The sequence below is a fragment of the Capricornis sumatraensis genome, chromosome 17 (genome assembly GCF_032405125.1).
Source record: "Capricornis sumatraensis isolate serow.1 chromosome 17, serow.2, whole genome shotgun sequence".
Taxonomy (NCBI): Eukaryota; Metazoa; Chordata; class Mammalia; order Artiodactyla; family Bovidae; genus Capricornis; species Capricornis sumatraensis.
The window spans coordinates 58,900,900-58,921,616 of record NC_091085.1 but is presented as its reverse complement, the minus strand read 5'-3'; the positions used below and the strand labels follow the sequence as shown (position 1 = coordinate 58,921,616).

At 43.8% G+C, this 20,717-nt stretch overlaps 2 protein-coding genes across 4 annotated transcripts in view; both read left to right on the top strand.

The window, feature by feature from the left end:
• The first annotated feature begins 3,790 nt into the window (after positions 1-3,790).
• TMED2 (transmembrane p24 trafficking protein 2) lies at positions 3,791-13,417 on the top strand. 2 transcript variants are annotated; one of them, XM_068989702.1, is made up of 5 exons: positions 3,791-4,054; positions 5,764-5,956; positions 6,350-6,370; positions 8,510-8,617; positions 11,849-13,417. In XM_068989702.1, the coding sequence occupies exons 1-5, from the start codon at positions 3,875-3,877 to the stop codon at positions 11,971-11,973; spliced, it is 627 nt and encodes a 208-aa protein (XP_068845803.1). In that variant the 5' UTR covers positions 3,791-3,874; the 3' UTR covers positions 11,974-13,417. The 2 variants fall into 2 exon arrangements, with proteins under 2 accessions (XP_068845803.1, XP_068845802.1); XM_068989701.1 differs by lacking the exon at positions 6,350-6,370 and having other exon boundaries at positions 11,849-13,414.
• A 3,133-nt stretch (positions 13,418-16,550) lies between these two features.
• The window catches only part of DDX55 (DEAD-box helicase 55), a 16,868-nt gene continuing 12,701 nt past the window's right edge, over positions 16,551-20,717 (top strand). The window contains exons 1-3 of one of the 2 annotated variants that reach the window (XM_068989508.1): positions 16,551-16,612; positions 19,644-19,694; positions 19,787-19,873. In XM_068989508.1, the coding sequence (XP_068845609.1) occupies positions 16,556-16,612; positions 19,644-19,694; positions 19,787-19,873 (195 nt within the window). In that variant the 5' untranslated portion in view covers positions 16,551-16,555. Of the gene's footprint in view, positions 16,664-19,643; positions 19,695-19,786; positions 19,874-20,717 lie in introns of both variants that reach the window. The other variant, XM_068989507.1, reaches the window with a different exon arrangement.

Below are 20,717 nucleotides of genomic sequence, written 5' to 3'. Positions count from 1 at the left end.
AAACTAGACAGTGGTGATGGTTGAACAACTCTGTGGGTGACAAGTCCTGAGAACTTGTAGTTCTTTGAATTAATTTGTTTTCAAATCCTGAAATATTGTTGAAAGATACCTGATGACCAATTATGCATGCGTGTATGGGTGCTGAGTTGCTTCAGTTTTGTCTGACTCTTTGCAACCTCATGGACTGTAGCCCGCAAGGCTCCTCTGTCCATGGGACTCTCTAAGCAAGAATACTGGGGTGTGTTGCCATGCCCTCCTCCAGGAGATCTTCCTGACCCAGGGATCAAACTTGTATCTCTTACATCTCCTGCATTGGCAGGCGGGTTCATTGGCAGACGGGTTCTTCATGGCTAGGGCCACTTGGGAAGCTTGAGTAGTTATGACAAGGATGCTAAAAAGAAAAACCTGGGCAAAGAAGAAAATATACCAAGTTTATAAAAATATACCAGATTATATAGTATTGTGATTAGAGTTACTTTTGTCTCTTTTCCAATTTTTAGATAGCACTGTTACTTTTATAATATAAAAATTTATAGATGACTTCTGGTGTCGTCTTTGGCTTGGCCCACCACCATGTTTTCAAAAATTGGAGTTGAATGTATTTATTTTATTTGCTACACTGAGTCTTAGTTGTGTCATGTAGGATTCTCAGTTGTGTCATGTGGGATCTAATTCTCTGACCGGGAATCGAACCTGTGCCCTGCACATAGAGAGCATGGAGTCTTAGCCACTGGACCACCAGGGAAGTCCCTTGAATGTATTCAGATACAGAATCTATGCTCCAGTTTGCCACAGTCCTTCCTACTCCTTATTGCCTTAAGCTGGTGCCATGTCTCATATAAACTGCCTGATCCCTAAAATGAGTCCCTTGACTTATATAATAAAACTCCCATAATATACAATTCACTGTGGTTCAGTGATATGATAAATATTCACATTTTAAATCCCTGACAAGTGGGGTTAGAATGTTATTGAATCAGTTTGAAAATGAAAATTAGTATTTAATGTCTAGATAAAAATAGAATTGTTCTTGTCACTTTTCTACAGAGCTGGGTTGCTTGGGAAGTCAAAAAGATGATATTCACCAGTTTAATTCAGTTTAATAGGAAACCTCTGATGGCATTATAAGCAAAAAGAGACTTACTATAGGGAAATTGTTGTTGTTATTTAGTCGCTAAGTCTTCGTGTCTGACTCTTTTATGACCCCCTTGGACTGCAGCCCGCCAGGCTCCTCTGTCCGTGGGGTTTCCCAGGCAAGAATACTGGAGTGGGTAAGCCATTTTCTTCTCCAGGAGATCTTCCTGACCCAGGGACCGAACCAGCGTCTCCTGCATTGGTAGGCAGATGCTTTACCACTAAGACACCAGGGAAGCCCACTATAGGGCTTCCAAATAGATTGGTGAAGCTGGAAGAGCAGGCTCTAGGCTGAGCCTCCTTCCAGTGATGGCTGCCAGGATGACACTGCAGAACTGACCTGCCAAGAGAAGCAGGGCCCTTGCCAGTTTGCAAGGTGCGGAATCAGGGGACCATTATTAGAACACTGCAGATGGTGACTGCAGCCATGAAATTAAAAGACGCTTACTCCTTAGAAGAAAAGTTATGACCAACCTAGATAGTATATTCAAAAGCAGAGACATTACTTTGCTGACTAAGGTCTGCCTAGTCAAGGCTATGGTTTTTCCTGTGGTCATGTATGCATGTGAGAGTTGGACTGTGAAGAAGGCTGAGCACCGAAGAATTGATGCGTTTGAACTGTGGTGTTGGAGAAGACTCTTGAGAGTCCCTTGGACTGCAAGGAGATCAGCCCTGGAATTTCTTCGGAAGGAATGATGCTAAAGCTGAAGCTCCAGTACTTTGGCCACCTCATGCGAAGAGTTGACTCATTGGAAAAGACTCTGATGCTGGGAGGGATTGGGGGCAGGAGGAGAAGGGGACGACCGAGGATGAGATGGCTGGATGGCATCACAGACTCGATGGACGTGAGTCTGAGTGAACTCCGGGGGTTGGTGATGGACAGGGAGGCCTGGCGTGCTGCGATTCATGGGGTCACAAAGAGTCGGACACAATTGAGCGACTGAACTGAACTGAACTGAACTGAGTTCAATAACATACCATCATAGCCAGGGAACTTCTATCATCACCCCAATTGTACCTATTTCTTGACACCTGCCCAGGAAACTGGATATTGGGCCATTACTGCCCCCTATTGCCTGTTAGTCTTTGAAGAAATAATTCCCCAAAACATGCACAGCGCATGGCATCATCTGATTTTCATGATAACTTTACTAGATAAGCAAAGAGTATGGTGTCATATTCTTTACAGATAGGGAAATTAAGGTTCAGAGAGGTGATGGAACATAAATAAGGTCACACAGCTATGTGCAAAGCTGGAGTAACAACCCAGATCTCCTCATGCTCAGGCCAGTTCAGTGAACTTGATATGTCAACTACCATGTCATGGGTGAGGTTTTTTTTTTGTGGGGCTTCCCTGGTGGCTCAGAGGGTAAAGCGTCTGCCTGCAATGCAGGAGACCTGGGTTCGATGCCTGGGTCAGGAAGACCCCCCTGGAGAAGGAAATGGCACACCACTCCAGTACTCTTGCCTGGAAAATCCCATGGATAGAGAAGCCTGGTAGACTAAAGTCCATGGGATCGCAAAGAGTCAGACACGGCTGAGTGACTTCACTTTCTTTATGGTAGGGCCTAAGAGTACAGCACACAAGCACAGGTATGCAAAAACTAGTGCCTTGGGAGTGACTGGTAAATAAATGACTGTAACTCTAAGCACAGAAGAAGGGGCTAGTATTGTGCAAGGGAGAAGTCTAGAGATGACATTTGAGTTGGGTTTTGAGGGATGTGTAGGAGTACCTCAGGAGGCAAAGGGTGGGGAAAAAATTGTCTTAGTAGCTGGCAATATTTAAGGGGGTGCAGGGTGTCAGCAAGAGTTTTGGGGAGGTGGGAAACTTCTAATTTTGGAGGACGTACCCAAGGCAAAGTTTTTTTTGTGTGCATGTGGTTGTAATATAGACATACAGTAAAGCAAAAAATATGGAGCGCTACTCAAGGATACAGCTTGAGCTATTAAAAAAAAGCATATGTAAACACTCGTGTACCCATCGTTTACTGACGATACGATAAAACATTTCCAACATCTTCCTGGAGTGAGTTGCCATTCCCTTCTCCAGAGGATCTTCCTGACCCAAGGATCAAAGCTGGGTCTCTCGCATTATGGGCGGGGTCTTTACCGTCTGAGCCACCAGGGAAGCCTTTTACATTAACATCTACCCATCATTTAGTGACGATATGATATAACATTTCCAACATCGCTTAAGTTTCCCTCGTGCCCCTTCCCAATCTATACGCACCCCCATCTTTTCCCCGTCGTTTTTGTGTTTTTTTTTTTTTGAGTGACAGGAAGTTAACATAAAAGTTCAAAGCCTTTGGCTTCAGCCCTATCTCCTTATACTCCTATTGCTGCCTCCAAATCTTTCGCTATCTTTATGGATCATCCCAAGAGCGTCTCGCACGAAGCAGAGGAGGTTTCTTGATACTACCGCTTTCTAGTATGGCCCATGGAAATTTAGGCAGTACATGAATGGAACTAGTGACGGAGACGATGGTTTCTGGTCCTTCTGAGCCACCGTCCAGGCTCGAGACGCGCGGAGCATTCTTGTCCCTCGGCGGCCGCCGTGCGTCCGTTACGTGGCAGCTACGTGCGCCAGCCAATCCGCGGCGCCCGCATCAGCCCCCTCGGGCGGCGCAGCCGGAAGGGGCGGAGCTGAGGCGGCGGCGGCTGAAAAGGCAGCGGTGGCGGCAGCGACGACGGCGGCTCCGGAGGCCGCAGTCCCGGTCCTGGCTTCGCCCCCAGCCCCACCATGGTGACGCTCGCTGAGCTGCTGGTGCTCCTGGCCGCCGTCCTGGCCACGGCCTCGGGCTACTTCGTCAGCATTGACGCGCATGCAGAGGAGTGCTTCTTCGAGCGGGTCACCTCGGGCACCAAGATGGGCCTCATCTTCGAGGTGGCGGAGGGCGGCTTCCTGGACATCGACGTGGAGGTGCGGGCGCGCTGCCCGAAGCGGGGGCCCGCGGCCGCTCGGGGGTTGGCGGCGCCCGGGGCCCGCGTGGGGCCAGCGTGGAGAGCGTGACCCGGAGGCCGCTGTCCGATTCCAGGGAGGGGCCTGGGCCGCCACCCGGCGACCCCCTAACGGCCCTTTCTCTCGCACCCGCCCGGTTTCCGAGCTCCGCTCGGGAGACGGAACCGTTGCTTGGCTGCTTTGGATTCTCAGCTTGAACGGCTGGTTCCCCTTGGAACCCCTCGCCGAGCTTTGTCTACCAGGCGCCGCGTGTCATCTCTGGGCCCAGGAGGCGCTACACAGTCTTGTTTAGCTGATGGCAGGTCTCGATCCGGGCAGCAGCTGCTTCCCTTCCTAGCGCGAATTAAAGTTGGGACGTGGCATGGAAACTTCTGAAAAAGTAAATCGGAAGCTGTTGAGGAATGCTAGGTAGACGTTCGCGTTGTGTTTGCCTTTATTTTTCGTAGAAACGACCCGAGTTAACCCGTTCTTACGCAGACCTTCGGATACCTCGGTTAGTCATCTCTGATTAAGAGAGTGGAGTTGGGTTATGCGTTTTAGAAGTGATTGCAGTGAAGTATCTGGAGAAAACGGAAAATCGTTTTAAGAAACCAGCAGTCTTTAAATTTTGTCGTGTATCATTTTCTTTAAACCAAAAGAATGACTCGCCTCTAACTTTTTTAAGGAAATCAGATGGAATGAATATTTAAACCTACCGGTTAGCATGATTAATTGTGTCCATGGGTTTTCCCATCTAACAGTTAACGTCAGCAGAGTTGGGCATAAATTACACAAAACAAGTGAAGTTCAGAAATAAGGGGATAATGGAGGTAATAACTGTTAAAATTAGCTAAGCTCTTAAGAGATCAGCTCTTTCAGTCTGCAGGTGGCACTGGCTTCATAAGAGGAACTACTTGAGCAAGGTCTAACAACTGATTTGGAGCACACTGGGATGAGAACATGGGTCTCTGAATTTCCAGTTTCTCTAGTCTTTTTCCTTAAGTCCTCAGGCATATAAGATAAAGCAGATTCCTTTACCAGTAGGCAGTAATCAGTCAGGAAAACCTCGATATGTAGGCTTGCTCAAAGTTCTTAGTTTTAAAAGAGATTTCTTTTTTGTTTTTTTGATATTAATAGCTACATATTTGTTGGTGGTATTGGGCCACTTGAAGACAAGTGTATGGTGTGGTATCTGTTTCTGATTGGTTTACTGAGTTGGAAAATTAAGACAAATGTAGTCAGAGTTGAAAGGTATTCAGAGAGCCTTGTTTCTTAAATGGGAGAACTGTAGCCCAAAGAGATTACTGTCACTAACTGAAGTGGATCGAAGTTCAGGTTACATTTTCCTAGTGAATGTTTGACTGTCAATAGACATCACTTAATGATTTTATTTTTAAAATTATTTTTTAATGAAGTATAGTTGCTTTACAATGTTGTGTTAGTTTCTCCTGTAAAGCAAAGTGAATCAGCTGTAGGTAAACATGTATCCCCTTTTTTGGATTTCCTTCCCTTTTAGGTCACCATAGAGTATTGAGTAGAGTTCCTTGTACAATAGGTTCTCATTAGGTTATCTGTTTTATACACAGTATCAGTAGTATATCTGCATCAATCCCAATCTCCCAGTTTATTTCCTCCTCATTTATGATTTTGAATCTTTTGAGTTATCTCATGAATTTTTCTTCTCCCTCCAGATTACAGGACCTGATAATAAAGGAATTTATAAAGGAGACCGGGAGTCCAGCGGGAAATACACATTTGCTGCTCACATGGATGGAACATATAAGTTTTGTTTTAGCAATAGGATGTCTACCATGACTCCAAAGATAGTGATGTTCACCATTGATATCGGGGAAGCCCCCAAAGGACAAGACATGGAAACAGAAGGTTAGATGAACATTCTGAAGACTTATATCCCTTTCTCAGAGTTAATATTAGTCCTGTACGTTTTCTCCATCTGAATGTAGTATTTATTTTTGATGGCTTATTTTAGGTTCACTTATTGTCTTTACAACCAAAAACCTTTTGTGAAATATACTTTTTATTTATCCAGATCTTCTCATTAGCAAAAAGAAATTATTGGAGGTTCATGTTTATATTTTAGTTCTTTCCAGTTGCCATTTCTGGCAGCAGGTAGGTTATACGTATCCTAGGTTGGTGGTTCTGTTAATTTGCCTACGCTGGTATATGCATCTTTAGTTGCTCATTTGTATAAATGACTACTTTAGCTAAACTTGTTGTTTTTGTATATGTGTGTTTATATCTTACACTCTTCTTCAGGTGGTGGAGATACCTGGGATGGTATGTGGATTATTTTCTGACAGTCTTTCTGCGTATTTTTGTGGCCTACTGTCTAATTTCTGCTTTCCTTTCTAACCTCAGTCTGTTAGCATGACAGTGTTTTTTCTCCTAGTTTTAAAAAACCCTACAACTAATTTAGAGTTTTAGCGTGATTGTTTTTTTGTGGTTTTTGTTTTGTTACATATGAGATAGAGGTAGGTATGTGAAACTTGACTAGACGTGAAATGCAGTTCTAGGAGCCACGTCTACCCTAGATAAGGTGACAAAAGCTTTGTCAGACATATGTTGCAGGTGGATTAATTTTTACTGCTCAGCTAAACAGCAGTGAGCCCTAAGTTGATTCTTCTGGATAAATTGTTTACCAGGAGCCTGTACATAAGGATTTTTTGGCCGGGGACCGAGGTGAGGTGGGCCGGGGGGCCATGGTATATTTCAGGACTTTTGGAAACTAGTAGTTTATTTCATAGTATTAATGTGATATAATTTGCCCTAGATAGTGAGCCTTTCATGCATTGGAGAAGGAAACGGCAACCCATTCCAGTTTTCTTGCCTGGAGAATCCCCGGGATGGGGGAGCCTGGTGGGTGCCGTCTATGGGGTCACACAGAGTTGGACACAACTGAAGTGACTTAGCAGCAGCAGCAGCAGATAGTGAGCACTTCATAGAGTATTTACATAAGTAAGGTGAACTCTTTTTAGGCTTTGAAATCTACAGAATTTAAAGAATCATACTACTCAGAAATTTCTGTGCTTGCTTTTCAAGGCCATTTGCAGTTCAGCACTTGGCTAATTCTCAAGGAAAATTAGTTTTGAGGGGCTTTGACTTTGTTCATTTTCTGGAAAACAGTCCTTTCTAAACAGTTGGCTATTTAAATGTTGGCTGGTGAGTGTGAATATTTTCCTTAAATAATCCTTTAACATGATGTTTAACAGTCTAGCTTTTGCTTGTTCATATTGGTGAATGACAGCTATAAAATCAAGCTTTCCTCTAAAGCAGTGGTTCTCAGGATGTCTTTTGCTCCCTAGGGTACACTTGACAATATCTAGAAACATTTTTGATTTTCCTGAATAGGTTGGTGGCTGTACACTGCATCAGACACCTTCCCACCACAAAGAGTTATGTGGTCTAAAATGTCCACAATGCTTCTCCTGAGAAACTCTGCTTTAAAGGTTCCACCTAGTGCATGGGCTTCTGAGATGAAGCTGGTGAGAGATTATTTGTGATTCCAGCCCAGCTGCTTTAAAATGGTAGAGGCTCTTGGCTTCTCATAAAAAATTTAGGATTATTTGTGGCAGTTTGGAATTCTAGATGAGGCCGGATTTTGGGCAATAGTGAAGAGACCCCTCTGATGGCAGTCTTTCCTTGTGGTATATTTTTTTCCTACCTCTTTGTACATTGCCATAATACAGCATTACCTATAAGCATACACTTAAATTCTTCAGAACTGTTAGTTTACCTTGCTAAAGAGAATGCCTGGTTCTAGACCTGAAGCAGCTGAGAACTTGTATTTTCACTTGCAGTGTCTGCTATATTTCCCACTGTAGTGAAATGATTGCTTTGACTATAGTACTAGAGTGTTGAATTGGTACAGATTTTCCCTAGAACATCTTCATGTGTTTCTCTGCTTAGCCTCATAAAGATTAAAAGTCAGCTTTTATACTTTTCCTAAATTAACATTAGAGTTACATGATTTTCAAGAGTAGATTTTTATTTAGTTTAAATATTGTTATTTGTAGGATTATTACTAGGGTGTTATTATTACGGTTTTGTTTAATTTGTATTTTGTGCCCCTCCTCCATCTTTTTTTTTTAATCTCCTCTATGGTTGGCAGTGAGTCTGGTGAACTACACTTAGCAATTTCTTAGAAGACATTTCTTAGGGCTGTGTTCCTTTAGTTAGTAAATGTTGTATAGCATTTTTCCTACTCTGAAAGAGGTTTCTCTACGGGGAATGAACTTTTAAAAAATTCTTGGGGGATTAAATTGTCATCAGTGGTCCAAAATGATGTCTGAGTCATTTCTGGAAAATGGCTGCTTTTGTATGCCTTCTCTGGAGGAGGTGTTTTTTTCCCTGGTTTTAAGAATTTTTCAGAAAGAGATTGCCAGATATGTTCTAATCCGTTTTCAAATCCTTTTGTAGCTCACCAGAACAAGCTAGAAGAAATGATTAATGAGCTTGCAGTGGCGATGACAGCTGTGAAGCATGAACAGGAATACATGGAAGTTCGAGAGAGAATACACAGAGCAAGTAAGTTAATGCTTTTGACTTTGCAGCAGTATCTGAGGGCCATGAATTGGTGACCTGTATTATCCAAGAGCTGGATTGTGTTTTCCTCATTTGGAAATTTTGGACACATAAACATACTAAGGGGTTGACTTTAAAAAAAGCACCTATGCAAAGATATTTGAGATGTTTGTAGAGCTTTGTATTAGACTAGTTTATTATTGGGACATTCATTCTAAACCAAACCATGCTGTTTAGATTCAGCACTAGCTTTTATGAGTTTTAAAAAATGTGTGGTCAGCTAGGGAGTAAGCTAATGGTTTTCATAAAGCAGAAAGGAAAAACATAAAATGGACATTGTGTTGGTTTTAAATCCGATATCTGAAATTTTTGTTATCATTAATTACATGCTGAGGCTTAGTTGTTTTTCTAAAACCTGGGGTATGGTTTAATTCAAATAAAAAGCATTAAAACATGAATAGAGGTATTCACCAGGTAAAGATCAGTTTGGCTCCCAAGTTTGCAAACGAAGCTGTAAGTGTGTTTGTCTTCAGAAACATTGATAATTGGAATCCCACTCTAGGTTGCAAAGCCTGTTTTAACCCTTGGTATAGCACTAATTATGATCCTTTTGCATTTAAAATTAAAGAGGTACCATATTGATCCAAAGATCAGATGATCATATTTTAGACCCAAGTCCACACCTGTCCAGCATCTTCGTCCTTCAGGTCACCCTTGGGGATGGGCCTCACTGGGCGCAAGCTCGTCTGTAAATGCAAAGTGGCTTATGTCCGAAGTCTTTGTTTTGAAGGTGGGGTAGGGAGTGGAGAGAGGAGTGACTCAAATAGATGAGAACAGGTTGAATTTCTCCAAGATGTAGTTTCTGTTCTTCCCACCCTCTCGCCTCCATTCTTGCCAGTGATGGAAAGGCATCTTTAGGACCTAGAGCCCAGACTTCACCCCTCCTTGGGAGAATAAGGAGTAGATGTGACGGACTGGACAGGTGCCTCTGTCGTTAGCTTTTTGGGGTGGACTGGGGCATGAGATGGACTGAGGCTTATATGCAGCCACTCTTTCCTCTTCCACCTCTTTCCTCCTTCTGGCCTGTGCTCTTAATCTTCTCACCTTCTAGGATCCCTACCTTCTCTCCATCACCTGTTGGTTATTTTTCTCCCAGGAGGGGGCCAGCCCATTCTGTGATGAGAAGGGCTCAGAACTTTCACTGCTTTGTAGCTCAGCTAGCATAGCAGCCGGAGAAGGCCCCCATCTTCTGGTGTCTGAAGGCATCCAACCTTTTTCTCTCATCCTTAATTTGAGTGGAGATACTCCTGAATTTGTTTCACAAACAAAATAGAATTTTAGACATTCAGTCTAATTTTATAAATCCAATAGTTCCCACAATGTTGTTTGTTTTTTGTATATCTTCCTATAACACTCACTCCTCAGAGATGGCTATATTGAGATTTTTTAAAAAACTACAGTGTTGTAATAGTACTGTTTTTAGATCAGGCTAACGTGTGAACCGAGCTTCCCTGGTGACTTAGTGGTAAAGAGTCCTCCTGCCAGTGCGGAAGACTTGGGTTCAATCTCTGGATCAGGAAGGTCTCCTGGAGAAAGAAATGGCAACCTACTCCAGTATTCTTGCCTGGGAAATCTCATGGACAGAAGAGCCTGGTGGGCTAGAATCCATGGGGTCGCTAAAGAAACAGACACAACTTAGTAACTAAACAACAACAACAAATATGTGAACGACATGAGAACAGTATCTTATGTACACATATTTTCTTCGATGATTGCTTTCCTGTTATATGCTTCAGTGTGTTCTATTTAAGTTTAAAGATGCATTTTTCCGTTATTGAAGGAGATAAATACTTGTTTTTGTATGGTTAAGATGCTAGTCATTAAGTTATGCTAGAAATGGATTATAGTTTGCTTCTGCTGCTGCTGCTAAGTCGCTTCAGTCGTGTCCGACTCTGTGTGACACCAGAGATGGCAGCCCACCAGGCTCCCCCATCCCTGGGATTCTCCAGGCAAGGACACTGGAGTGGGTTGCCATTTCCTTCTCCAATGTGTAAAAGTGAAGTTGCTCAGTCGTGTCCGACTCTTCGCGACCCCATGGACTGCAGCCTACCAGGCTCCTCCGTCCATGGGATTTTCCAGGCGAGAGTACTGGAGTGGGTTGCCGTTGCCTTCTCCATATAAAGTTTGCAGCAGAAGTAAATTTCATGCCATGGAATGAACATTAAAATTTCAGTGTTGGTGGTTTTTAGAATTCTAGTTAATGGTTTTGGGCATTTGTCTATTCTTACTCTGGGGGAAAAAAGTCATTTTCTTTCCTTGAGTAAGTATAACTTATCTTTCTGGAGTCATTTAATTGCTTTTCACTTCTTTTTGTGTGATCATCAGTCCAGCAGTTACTGCAATTCTAGTTTCTCTTTTTATAAATGATACATATACATCTAAAAATATGCCAGTTACTTATTCATCTCTCTTACCGAGTTGCTAATTATAATTGTTTCTAGTGTTGGCCATTTGCAGAAAAATGAGAAACTACCCAGTAGTTTTTAAACATTAAGGACTTTGATCAGGAGCTTGAAAGAATTTCACATAAATTGAGTGCTATAAATTAATATAGCCATACTACTCCTTTGATCAATTTCTTAGCTTAAAAATGGGGTAAATCCTGTAACTAGTTTAAGTTTGTCTGGTAACAGCTGTCAGCATTGGTCTGTGAGACTGAGAAAACTTTTGATCTAGAACCAACGCCAAATACATAGTGGGTGCTCAATAAATACTGAATAAATGTTTAAAGAAAAGGCACTTTGAAACATTTTAACTTATTAGGTAGTGCTTCTTGGGTAACTTATCTTGAAAGAATAAGGTTGAATTTTCTGATTCAGCAAAAAGGATTCTAATGTTAGGGACTTTCTACGTGTTAGAGAGAGAAGGTTGGATTGGGTTTTAACTCTAGAATGTGACCTTGGGCAAGTCATTTCTTCTCTGTTCTTGTGCATAAGCAGAGTGGACTTGACTGCTCCATTAATCTTTAAAGTCTCATTTAAATGTAAAACTCTGCTTTTAAGTGTGTTTAAGTGCTTGGGGACAAAAGACAAAGGTATTCTGAATACTGTGAATGTTGTGTGAAGTATTAACTATCACGTGAAGTTAAGACTAGGGGGTAATTTTGGATGTCTGTGCTGTGTCTTTTCTCTTGTTTGTTTTGGTGGTTAAATTTTGTTTGTTTGTCCTCAACAGTCAATGACAACACAAACAGCAGAGTGGTCCTTTGGTCCTTCTTTGAAGCTCTTGTTCTAGTTGCCATGACATTGGGACAGATCTACTACCTGAAGAGATTCTTCGAAGTCCGGAGGGTTGTTTAAAAACCTTTTCCCCATAATCCCAAATTCATAATTCACTGTTTACCAAACATCTTGGTCATAATAATGTCATTAGTTTCTATGTTTTTATTTTCTGAACTGTATCTTCACAGCTTATGTTTCTTTGTGATTAATAGATATTGGGGGAAAACACGTTTTTTAGGAAAGCTATAGTGAAAATTTGACATTTGATTGGCATAAATTCAATATTTGAATTCTGCCTCCATTATACAGGCCCTCCCAAAACTCAAACACTGTAAGCTGAATATAGGTGTAGAGTCCTTAGTTTTCTTTCTTTTTATTTTCATTATAAAATACAGTTTGTTCAGGATAGTACTTTACTAAAATGACTCTATTCTTGGGATCCCTTATCCTGCAGTTCAAGTCATTAGAAAGATTCATTTTGTTGAGAAACAGCAATCTGAATCTTGACATTTTCTATCCAGCTTGGTGGTAGAGCTCTATGACTAGAGTATGTGACCAGGTTGGTACTTTTAAACTTTGTCTATCTTGTTTTTGCTTTAAAGATAAGACTTAAACCAACAACCTTTACCCACCCCTCCAAAGTCACTTTGAACCTTAGAACTCAATCACCTCCACTTAGAATTGTTGACACAAGCAGCTAATAACCTTTTTTGGTTTCTGCCTAACCTTGTAAGAAGTCTGTTAATGCCAGTTCTCTGGGTGTTTCAGCAGACAGTAGCTCTTTTTCTTTCTAGGCTGGCGCATCCACCTTCTCTACTCTTGGCATGTAGGAGGCATGCATTCATGTAATTGGAAAAATCTGGATTTCCGATGCCAAAGGGTTAAAGCCTCTTGGATTTCTTTGCAGTGATATACAGCCACTATTTTATTTTTGATCAGTGGCATTTTGGCCACTGTTTAATTAGGGTACTGAACATCACTGTCAGTACTAGGGTTTTTGTTTTTCTTGGGTCTTTCTTTTTTGGCACATGTGAATTTTGTTTTGTATAGAACGAAACAACTTTCTTTTGGTCTCTGATGATGGGTTTAAAAATCAAGGAGCATCTGGTTTTATTGTGGGGATGATCCAGGATTATGTTGTGACTGATATATATTGGTTACTTGTACATTTTTTTTTTGGATCTTTGCAAGGGGAAAACTGCAAGTAACGAGTTTTGTATAATTAAATTTGTTACAGGTTTTCATGTTCATGGTAAACAATTTTTCAGCCTTGGGTGAAAATACTTGCAACAGTTTAAGGTGACTGAGTTTTACCTTAGGACAACTGTTGCATGCCAATTTGTGTGCGTGTGTGTGTGCAAACACTTCAAAATTGAGTTAAAAGATGTAAATTTAAAATTGGTTGTATATCTGATCTGCCCCACATTCAGTAAATAAACAGTTCTTTTTAAAAACAGCCTTGGTATTCTGTGTTTTATATATTTATGATTAATTCACATTTGTTAAATACCAGCTTTCTAATCAAAGCTGAAATGAGACATGTCATGTTTTCCCAGTAATGATGCCTGTTACAAACATCTGTTACTTTTTATGTCTGTAAACTTGATGATAGTAAACAGAAATCCAATTTTAGGTTTCCCTGTGTGGTTTCTTTGATGGGTCAGTATTAACATCTGAAGTATTTTTTTCTTTGGAACAAAAGTTTATTTTAACTCAGCCACCTGGTTTATGGTAGTTGGCAGTAAATTTAAAAGGGATTAAATGCTTCACCCAGGCCTCTCAGATGAGTGACTGATGTGACCAGAATCTAGATCCCTGCCTTGAGGAACCGTTCCTCTTCCTCTGCTGCACTAAGGGCCTGCTGGTAATAAAGGTACGGTTTCTCCAGCACAGTAATGTCCTGCGCCCATGCTAAGTGCTTTAGGTGGTCTGTCTCATTTATTCCTCAAAACATCCATTACCTTGGGTACTACTATAATCCTCATTATGGAAATAAAGTCTTGGAAAGGATCCCCAGATCAGAAAATGAGTAAGTAGACCCCCAAATGCAAAAGCAGCTATGCTGTTTCCCTCTGTCTTTGCTTTCAGACCTGGCTGGAAATAGCTGTCAAAGGCATTTTAAGGATGTGATGATCCCATTAAAGCGAAAGTGTTGCTTCAGGCTTTAGTCTCCCCTAGTTTCAGATGATTGCAATTTACAGTCTGCTGCTAAGTCACTTCAGTTGTGTCCAACTCTGTGCGACCCCACAGATGGCAGCCCACCAGGCTCCCCCGTCCCTGGGATTCTCCAAGCAAGAACACTGGCGTGGGCTGCCATTTCCTTCTCCAGTGTATGAAAGTGAAAAGTGAAAGTGAAGTCGCTCAGTCGTGTCCAACTCTTAGCGACCCCATGGACTGCAGCCTACCAGGCTCCTCCGTCCATGGGATTTTCCAGGCAAGAGTACTGGAGTGGGGTACCATTGCCTTCTCCAGCAATTTACAGTATTACTCCCATTTACTCATACTTTGGCCACGTCATATGAACACTTGACTCGTTGGAAAAGAACTTGATGCTGGGAGGGATTGGGGGCAGGAGGAGAAGGGGACAACAGAGGATGAGATGGATGGATGGCACCACCGAGTTGATGGACATGAGTTTGGGAAGACTCCAGGAGTTGGTGATGGACAGGGAGGCCTGGTGTGCTGCAATTCACGGGGTCCCAAGGAGTCGGACACGACTGAGTGAACTGAACTAAAAATATCTGGGTGACTGTCTGGTGCTACCAGTTGTAGTCACTGAAATAAAATAGAGGAAAATCCCCTTTATCCAACTTTTAGTGGGGGAGTTGAGCCTAGTCATATAAATTATATGGCATATTAATAATGTGTTATGGGGGTAAGTGAAAAAGGGCAAACAGTTTTAGTGATGATGAAGGGAAGGCATCACTGGTGACATTTCAAAAGTCGTCATGGATGTAGGGAGCAAGCCAAGCTGAAGATACGGGCTCAAGGCATAATAGTCTTAACCGAAACACAGTTGTGCCCAACTCTGCGACCCCATGGACTGTAACCCACCCAGGCTCCTCCATCCATGGAATATTCTAGGCAAGAATACCAGAGTGGGTTGACATTTCCTCTTCCAGAGGAGCTTCCTGATCCAGGGATGGAACCCAGGTCTCCCCCATTGTGGGCAGACTCTTTACTGTCTGACCCACCAGTGAAGCCCAAAGGCAAGTTCTTAACCACCGGACCACCGGGGAAGTCCCTGACTGGAGTGGGTTGCCCTGCCCGCCCTTCTCCAGGGGATCTTCCCTATCCATGATAGAACTCGGGTCTCCTGCACTGCAGGCAGATAACTTCACTGTCTGAGCCACTAGGGAAGCCCAGCCACTGGCAAAGCCCAACGCATAATAGCTGATCAGTAAAAGCTCAACATTCAGAAAACTAAGATCGTGGCATCTGGTCCCATCACTTCATGGGAAATAGATGGGGAAACAGTGGAAACAGTGTCAGACTTTATTTTTCTGGGCTCCAAACTCACTGCAGATGGTGACTGCAGCCATGAAATTAAAAGATGCTTACTCCTTGGAAGGAAAGTTATGACCAACCTAGACAGCATATTAAAAAGCAAAGACATTACTTTGCCAACAAAGGTCCGTCTAGCCAAGGCTATGGTTTTTTCCAGTGGTCATGTATGGATGTGAGAGTTGGACTGTGAAGAAAGCTGAGCGCCAAAGAATTGATGCTTTTGAACTGTGGTGTTGGGAGAAGACTCTTGAGAGTCCCTTGGACTGCAAGGAGATCCAACCAGTCCGTTCTAAAGGAGATCAGTCCTGCGTGTTCTTTGGAAGGACTGATGCTGAAGCTGAAACTCCAATACTTTGGCCACCTCATGCGAAGAGTTGACTCATTGGAAAAGACTCTGATGCTGGGAGGGACTGGGGGCAGGAGGAGAAGGGGATGACAGAGGATGAGATGGCTGGATAGCATCATCGACTCGATGGACGTTAGTTTGAGTGAACCCCGAGAGTTGGTGATGGACAGGGAGGCCTGGCGTGCTGCGATTCATGGGGGGTCGCAAAGAGTCGGACACGACTGAGACTGAACTGAACTGAACAGCTTCCTGAATCAGTTGTACACGTGCATGAAACAATCCAGTAGTGAACACAGGAATAAGATAGTGTTCTTATTTAGGTCTCTGACCTAACTTCCTGGAAGTAAATCAATATATATTTTCTCCCAGGCAGTGGATCCGCGCCATCAGTCTATTTTGCATATCTAGGGCTCCGGGATTGGGGTACATTTCTGTCCACTCCCTCCGGACCTACTGTCCTTTGGCCAGGATGCGGTGTTGTGCTGCCATCTGTCTCCGACTGGCGGGGACCTCCGACCGGCGGGGAGAGAGTGAGAGCCGGGGCAAAATCCCTCCCGCCCAAATGCCTGCTCGGTGTGGAAAGGCGCCCGGAGGTTGCACTGGACGGATGGCACTACTCCAGCCGGGTTCCCGCCGCCCGCTTTTATTCGCCAGAAGTCGGCTTTCCACTCTCCTGCGCCAAAGGTGCCTTTCCCGCCTTCCGGATCTTTGCGAAGGGAGTGCGGTTTCCGGGCGGCCAGCTTGGCGACCGGAAGCGGAAGTGCTCCAGGGAGGCGTCCGGGTAGTAGCTCGGTGGCTGAGCGCACCATGGAGCACGTGACGGAGGGTTCCTGGGAGTCGCTACCGGTGCCGCTGCATCCGCAGGTGCTGAGTGTCTTGCGGGAGCTCGGTTTTCCGTACATGACGCCGGTGCAGGTACTCGGCATAGGCCCTGGGGGAGGAGGGCCCTCGGTGCGAAGGGCGCAGGTTGGGAAAGGGGAACTCAGAGCTGGGACTTTTTTCCGTCTTTTTGCTTCACCGACTTGGGTGATGCCTAGCTGGTTAATGATCGCCAGGCAGAGGCGGCAGGCGGCGGCGCTCCTGCACTAGGGTTTTCATAACCAGTGCTGGGACTTAAGTGCCTGGCTCGTATCCTACTCTTAAATTCGTATCTTGCTCTTAAGTACCTGGTTCGTATCCTGGCCCTGCCCTCTGTAGATCTGTGAGACCTTGAGCAAATGACGTAATCTCTCTGAGCTTCATTTCCTTTCCGTGTGAAATGACGAAAATAGTATTACCTACGAATTGTTGTGAGGATTACCTAAGACAATGTTACGGACACTCAGTAAATGTAACCTGTTGTCTTGTTATGTGAGCTAAGTGAAGTGTCTTGGTCCAGCTCACTCATTTATTCAAGCAGTTTCTCCAGGAAAAACTGTGTATCAGGTGCTCTTTTAGACTCTGGGGATTTTGCAGTGTTGGTCCCCACTTATGGCCCTTGCTTTTTAATGCAGAAGAGAGAGAAGGGAATAAAGAAATAAGGTAATTTCAGCTGGTGATCAGTGTTGTGGAGGAGACAGTGACAAGAAAGTACAGGGCAGAGGGTAAGATAAGAGACGGCCTCTTGGAGGAGGTGTCATTAAGCTGAAACCTGAATGAGAAGGAGGCCAAGGGATGACTGGAGGCAGGATATTCCAGCAAAGAGAAATGCCAGTACAAGTGGAATGAGCTTGGAGGAACAGAAAGAAGGCCTCTGTGGCTGGGGCATCATGAGTAGCGTAAGAGATGAGCAAATCGAGGGCTGACCATGCAGGGTCTTACTTGTGGGATCTTGTATTTTATTCTGGATGTAGTGAGAAGCCGTCTTACATGGGAGGCTGCAGGAAGAGAAGGGCCGTGACTGCTGTGTAGAGAGTGGACTTTAGGGGAGTAAGAGAAGAAGCGAGGCCATCCACTAGGAGGCCGTTGTCAAGTTAGAGGTGGCTTGGAATAGAGAGGAGGTTGTGGATATTGAGGAGTCGCTTTTGAGATAGCTTTTGGGTTGCTGAGGGACCAGATGTGGGGGTCAGGAAAGAGGAATCTAGAGGGACCCTGAGGTTTTTGTCTTTAGTGACTGGGTGATTGGTGGTGTCATTTACTAAGGTGAGGAAAGTTGGCAGGGGTAACAGTCTTCAAAGGGAAAATCTAGAGACCTGTTTTGGAATGTTGAGATGTGCGTAGGCTCCTCAGGAAAGGTGTGGAGGAGGCAGGCAGTGCTGTGTGTCATGCCTTGGGACTGCTGGGCAGAGAGGACCCAATATTTGCCATTAGAGTCCGTGGTCTCAGTGCTGTCCACTGTGGTAGCCACTCACATATGACTATTAAGAACACTTGAAACATGGTGAGTCCAAATTGAGATGTACTGTAAATATAAAAATCTGTGATGGATTTTGAGGACTTAGCATGAAAGACAAATGAAAAATATTCATTTTAAAAATATCGCTTACACATCGAGCCGACAATATTTTGGATGATATCAGGTTAAATAAAATATAAATAAAAATTCATTTTGTCTATTTTTGCTTAAAAATTTATTTATTTATTCATTTGGCTACATCGGCTCTTTGTTGCATTATGCAGGATCCTTCACTGTGGGCACAGACTCCAGAGTGTGTAGGCTTTAGTAGCTGTGGTGTTCAGGCTTAGTTGCTCCACAGCATGTGGAATCTTAGTTCCCTGACCAGGGATCGAACCCAGGCCCCTGCATTGCAAGGCGAATTCTTAGCCACTGGACCACCAGGGGAGTCCCTCTTTTTACTTTTCTTAATGTGGCTACTAGATGAGTATGTGGCTCACATTATATTTCTTTTCTCTTTTTAAAGTATAACTGATTTACAGTGTTGTGTCAATCTCTGCTATATAGCAAAGTGACTCAGTTTTATACATAGATACATTCTTTTTTAAATATTCTTTTCCCTTATGTTTTATCCCAGGAGATTGAATATAGTTCCCTGTGCTATACAGTAGGACCTTGTTGTTTTTCCATTTCTAAATGTGATAGGTTGCACCTATCAACCCCAAATTCCCAGTCTGTCCCCTCCCTCCCCCGCTCTTCCTTGGCAACCACAAGTCTGATCTCTTATCATATTTATTTCTGTTGGGCAGCAGTGGTCCATAGCAGAGTTCTCAGTCTGCACTCTTGATGTTTTGGACTGGATAATTCTTTGTTATATGAAATGGCCCTGGGTGTTGCGGGCTGTTTAACAGCATCTCTGGGCTCTACTTATTAGGTGCTAGAAACAAACCACCTCCTGCTTCCCCTACCTCGTTCTGACTACTTACAACATCTCCAGTTACCTTACAATAACTGCCACATGTTCCCTGAGACTTACTTGTGCCGAGGCAGTTAGGAAAATTCTGCATGTGCTGCAGTGGGTGAGCTCAGGCTCTGAGGACCAGGAGTGGAATTCTGGACGGTGAGGAGGGGGAAACTTTGAAGCCAAGATCTGAGTCAGGTTCAGGTTCAGCTGCTTGTTGCTTCAATCAAAGGGCCAGGGCCCTGGTAAACCTACGGGTTCTCGGTGGTGTTTACAATGAAAGAGCCCGTTTGAATCGTTGTTTTGTGCTATGAGGACAGGAAGGAACCTTAAAACCACTGTCTTCAGCCCCTTCCTGGTCTAGAGGGGAAGAGTAAGCAAGGCAGGGCTAGAACTCAGGACTCCCAACTCCCAGCTCGACTTGCTTCCCCTGCACGCCATCTGCATAGACACCACGCCGTGTTACCTGACCACACTGAGGTCCCTGGTGGTGACTGATCAGAGTCCACTTTGCAGTGGATCCAGTGTGACCAAGGCCAGTGCTGTGTTCCTTGGGCTTTGGGCCTCGTCTGTGGTGTCACAGCATCCCATAACTGGTAATTTGCCATCTATCTTTTCAGTCTGCAACCATCCCTCTGTTCATGAAAAACAAAGACGTTGCTGCAGAAGCGGTGAGTACGTTATGGCAGTGCAGCCTGTTCTCCCGTTTGCCCTCCAGAACGAACTTGGAGGAAAAGCAAACCGCAGCTTCCTCCCCTTTCAGGTCACAGGTAGTGGCAAAACCCTCGCTTTTGTCATCCCCATCGTGGAAATTCTCCTGAGGAGGGAAGAGAAGTTAAAGAAGAGTCAGGTGAGGAGACCAAGCGCTTTATTTTCCCCTAGTCATCAGCGAGTTCACAGTTGAGGAAAAAGCTAGTCAAAAGCTTGAAAAAAGAAGAAAAGTACAGTGTGTCCTCATGACTCGCAGGTTCTGTGTTTATGAATTTGCTGCTCCTTAGTGTGTATCTGTAGCTCCCCAGGCAGCAGTCACCATGCTTTTGTGCTCATGCGGGGCCTTGCCTGGGGCAGTGACACTGATGGCACGTTCCCAGCTGAGCCTGAAGCGGTGAATGCCTTCTGGTTCCTGCTCTCAGACTGTAAACACGGGTCCTTTTCCTGGTCTACGTACTGCTGTGATGTCTTTGAGTGTGTGTGTGTGTGTGTGTGTGTATGTGGTGATTTCACTGCTTAAAATGACCCCCAAACATAGTGCTGAAGCACTGCTGAGCATTCCTGAGCGGAAGGAGGCTGTGATGAACCTTACTGAGAAAATACGTGTTACAGAAGCGTCATTCAGGCATGGATGATAGTGCTGTGGTTTTGAGTTCAACGTTAATGAATCAACAGTGTATATTCAATGAGATACCTTTATTTATTTAATTGGAGTATACTTGACTTACAAAGTAAGGTGTCTTTAAACAGACATGTGTGTAAAACAAGCTTATGTACTGTTAGGTTGACAAAAAGATGACCAGAGGCTCGCGGGAACCTAACCTCACTTCCCTAGGAGCCATGGTTCAATATTTGTTAACATAGTGTTTGGCTGCTTTGTAGAGAACTGACTGTGATTCAGGCTACAGTTGACCCTTGAATAACAGGTTTGAGTGGTGCGGGTCCACTTAAGTGCGGGTTTTATCAGCAGTGAGTAACTATAG

Excerpts from the sequence above, each read along its gene's own strand:
- TMED2 (XM_068989702.1), top strand. The coding sequence starts at position 3,875 with ATGGTGACGCTCGCTGAGCTGCTGGTGCTCCTGGCCGCCGTCCTGGCC. Across the intron at positions 4,055-5,763 it reads TCCTGGACATCGACGTGGAG|ATTACAGGACCTGATAATAA; the intron begins GTGCGGGCGCGC and ends TTCTCCCTCCAG. Across the intron at positions 5,957-6,349 it reads ACAAGACATGGAAACAGAAG|GTGGTGGAGATACCTGGGAT; the intron begins GTTAGATGAACA and ends ACTCTTCTTCAG.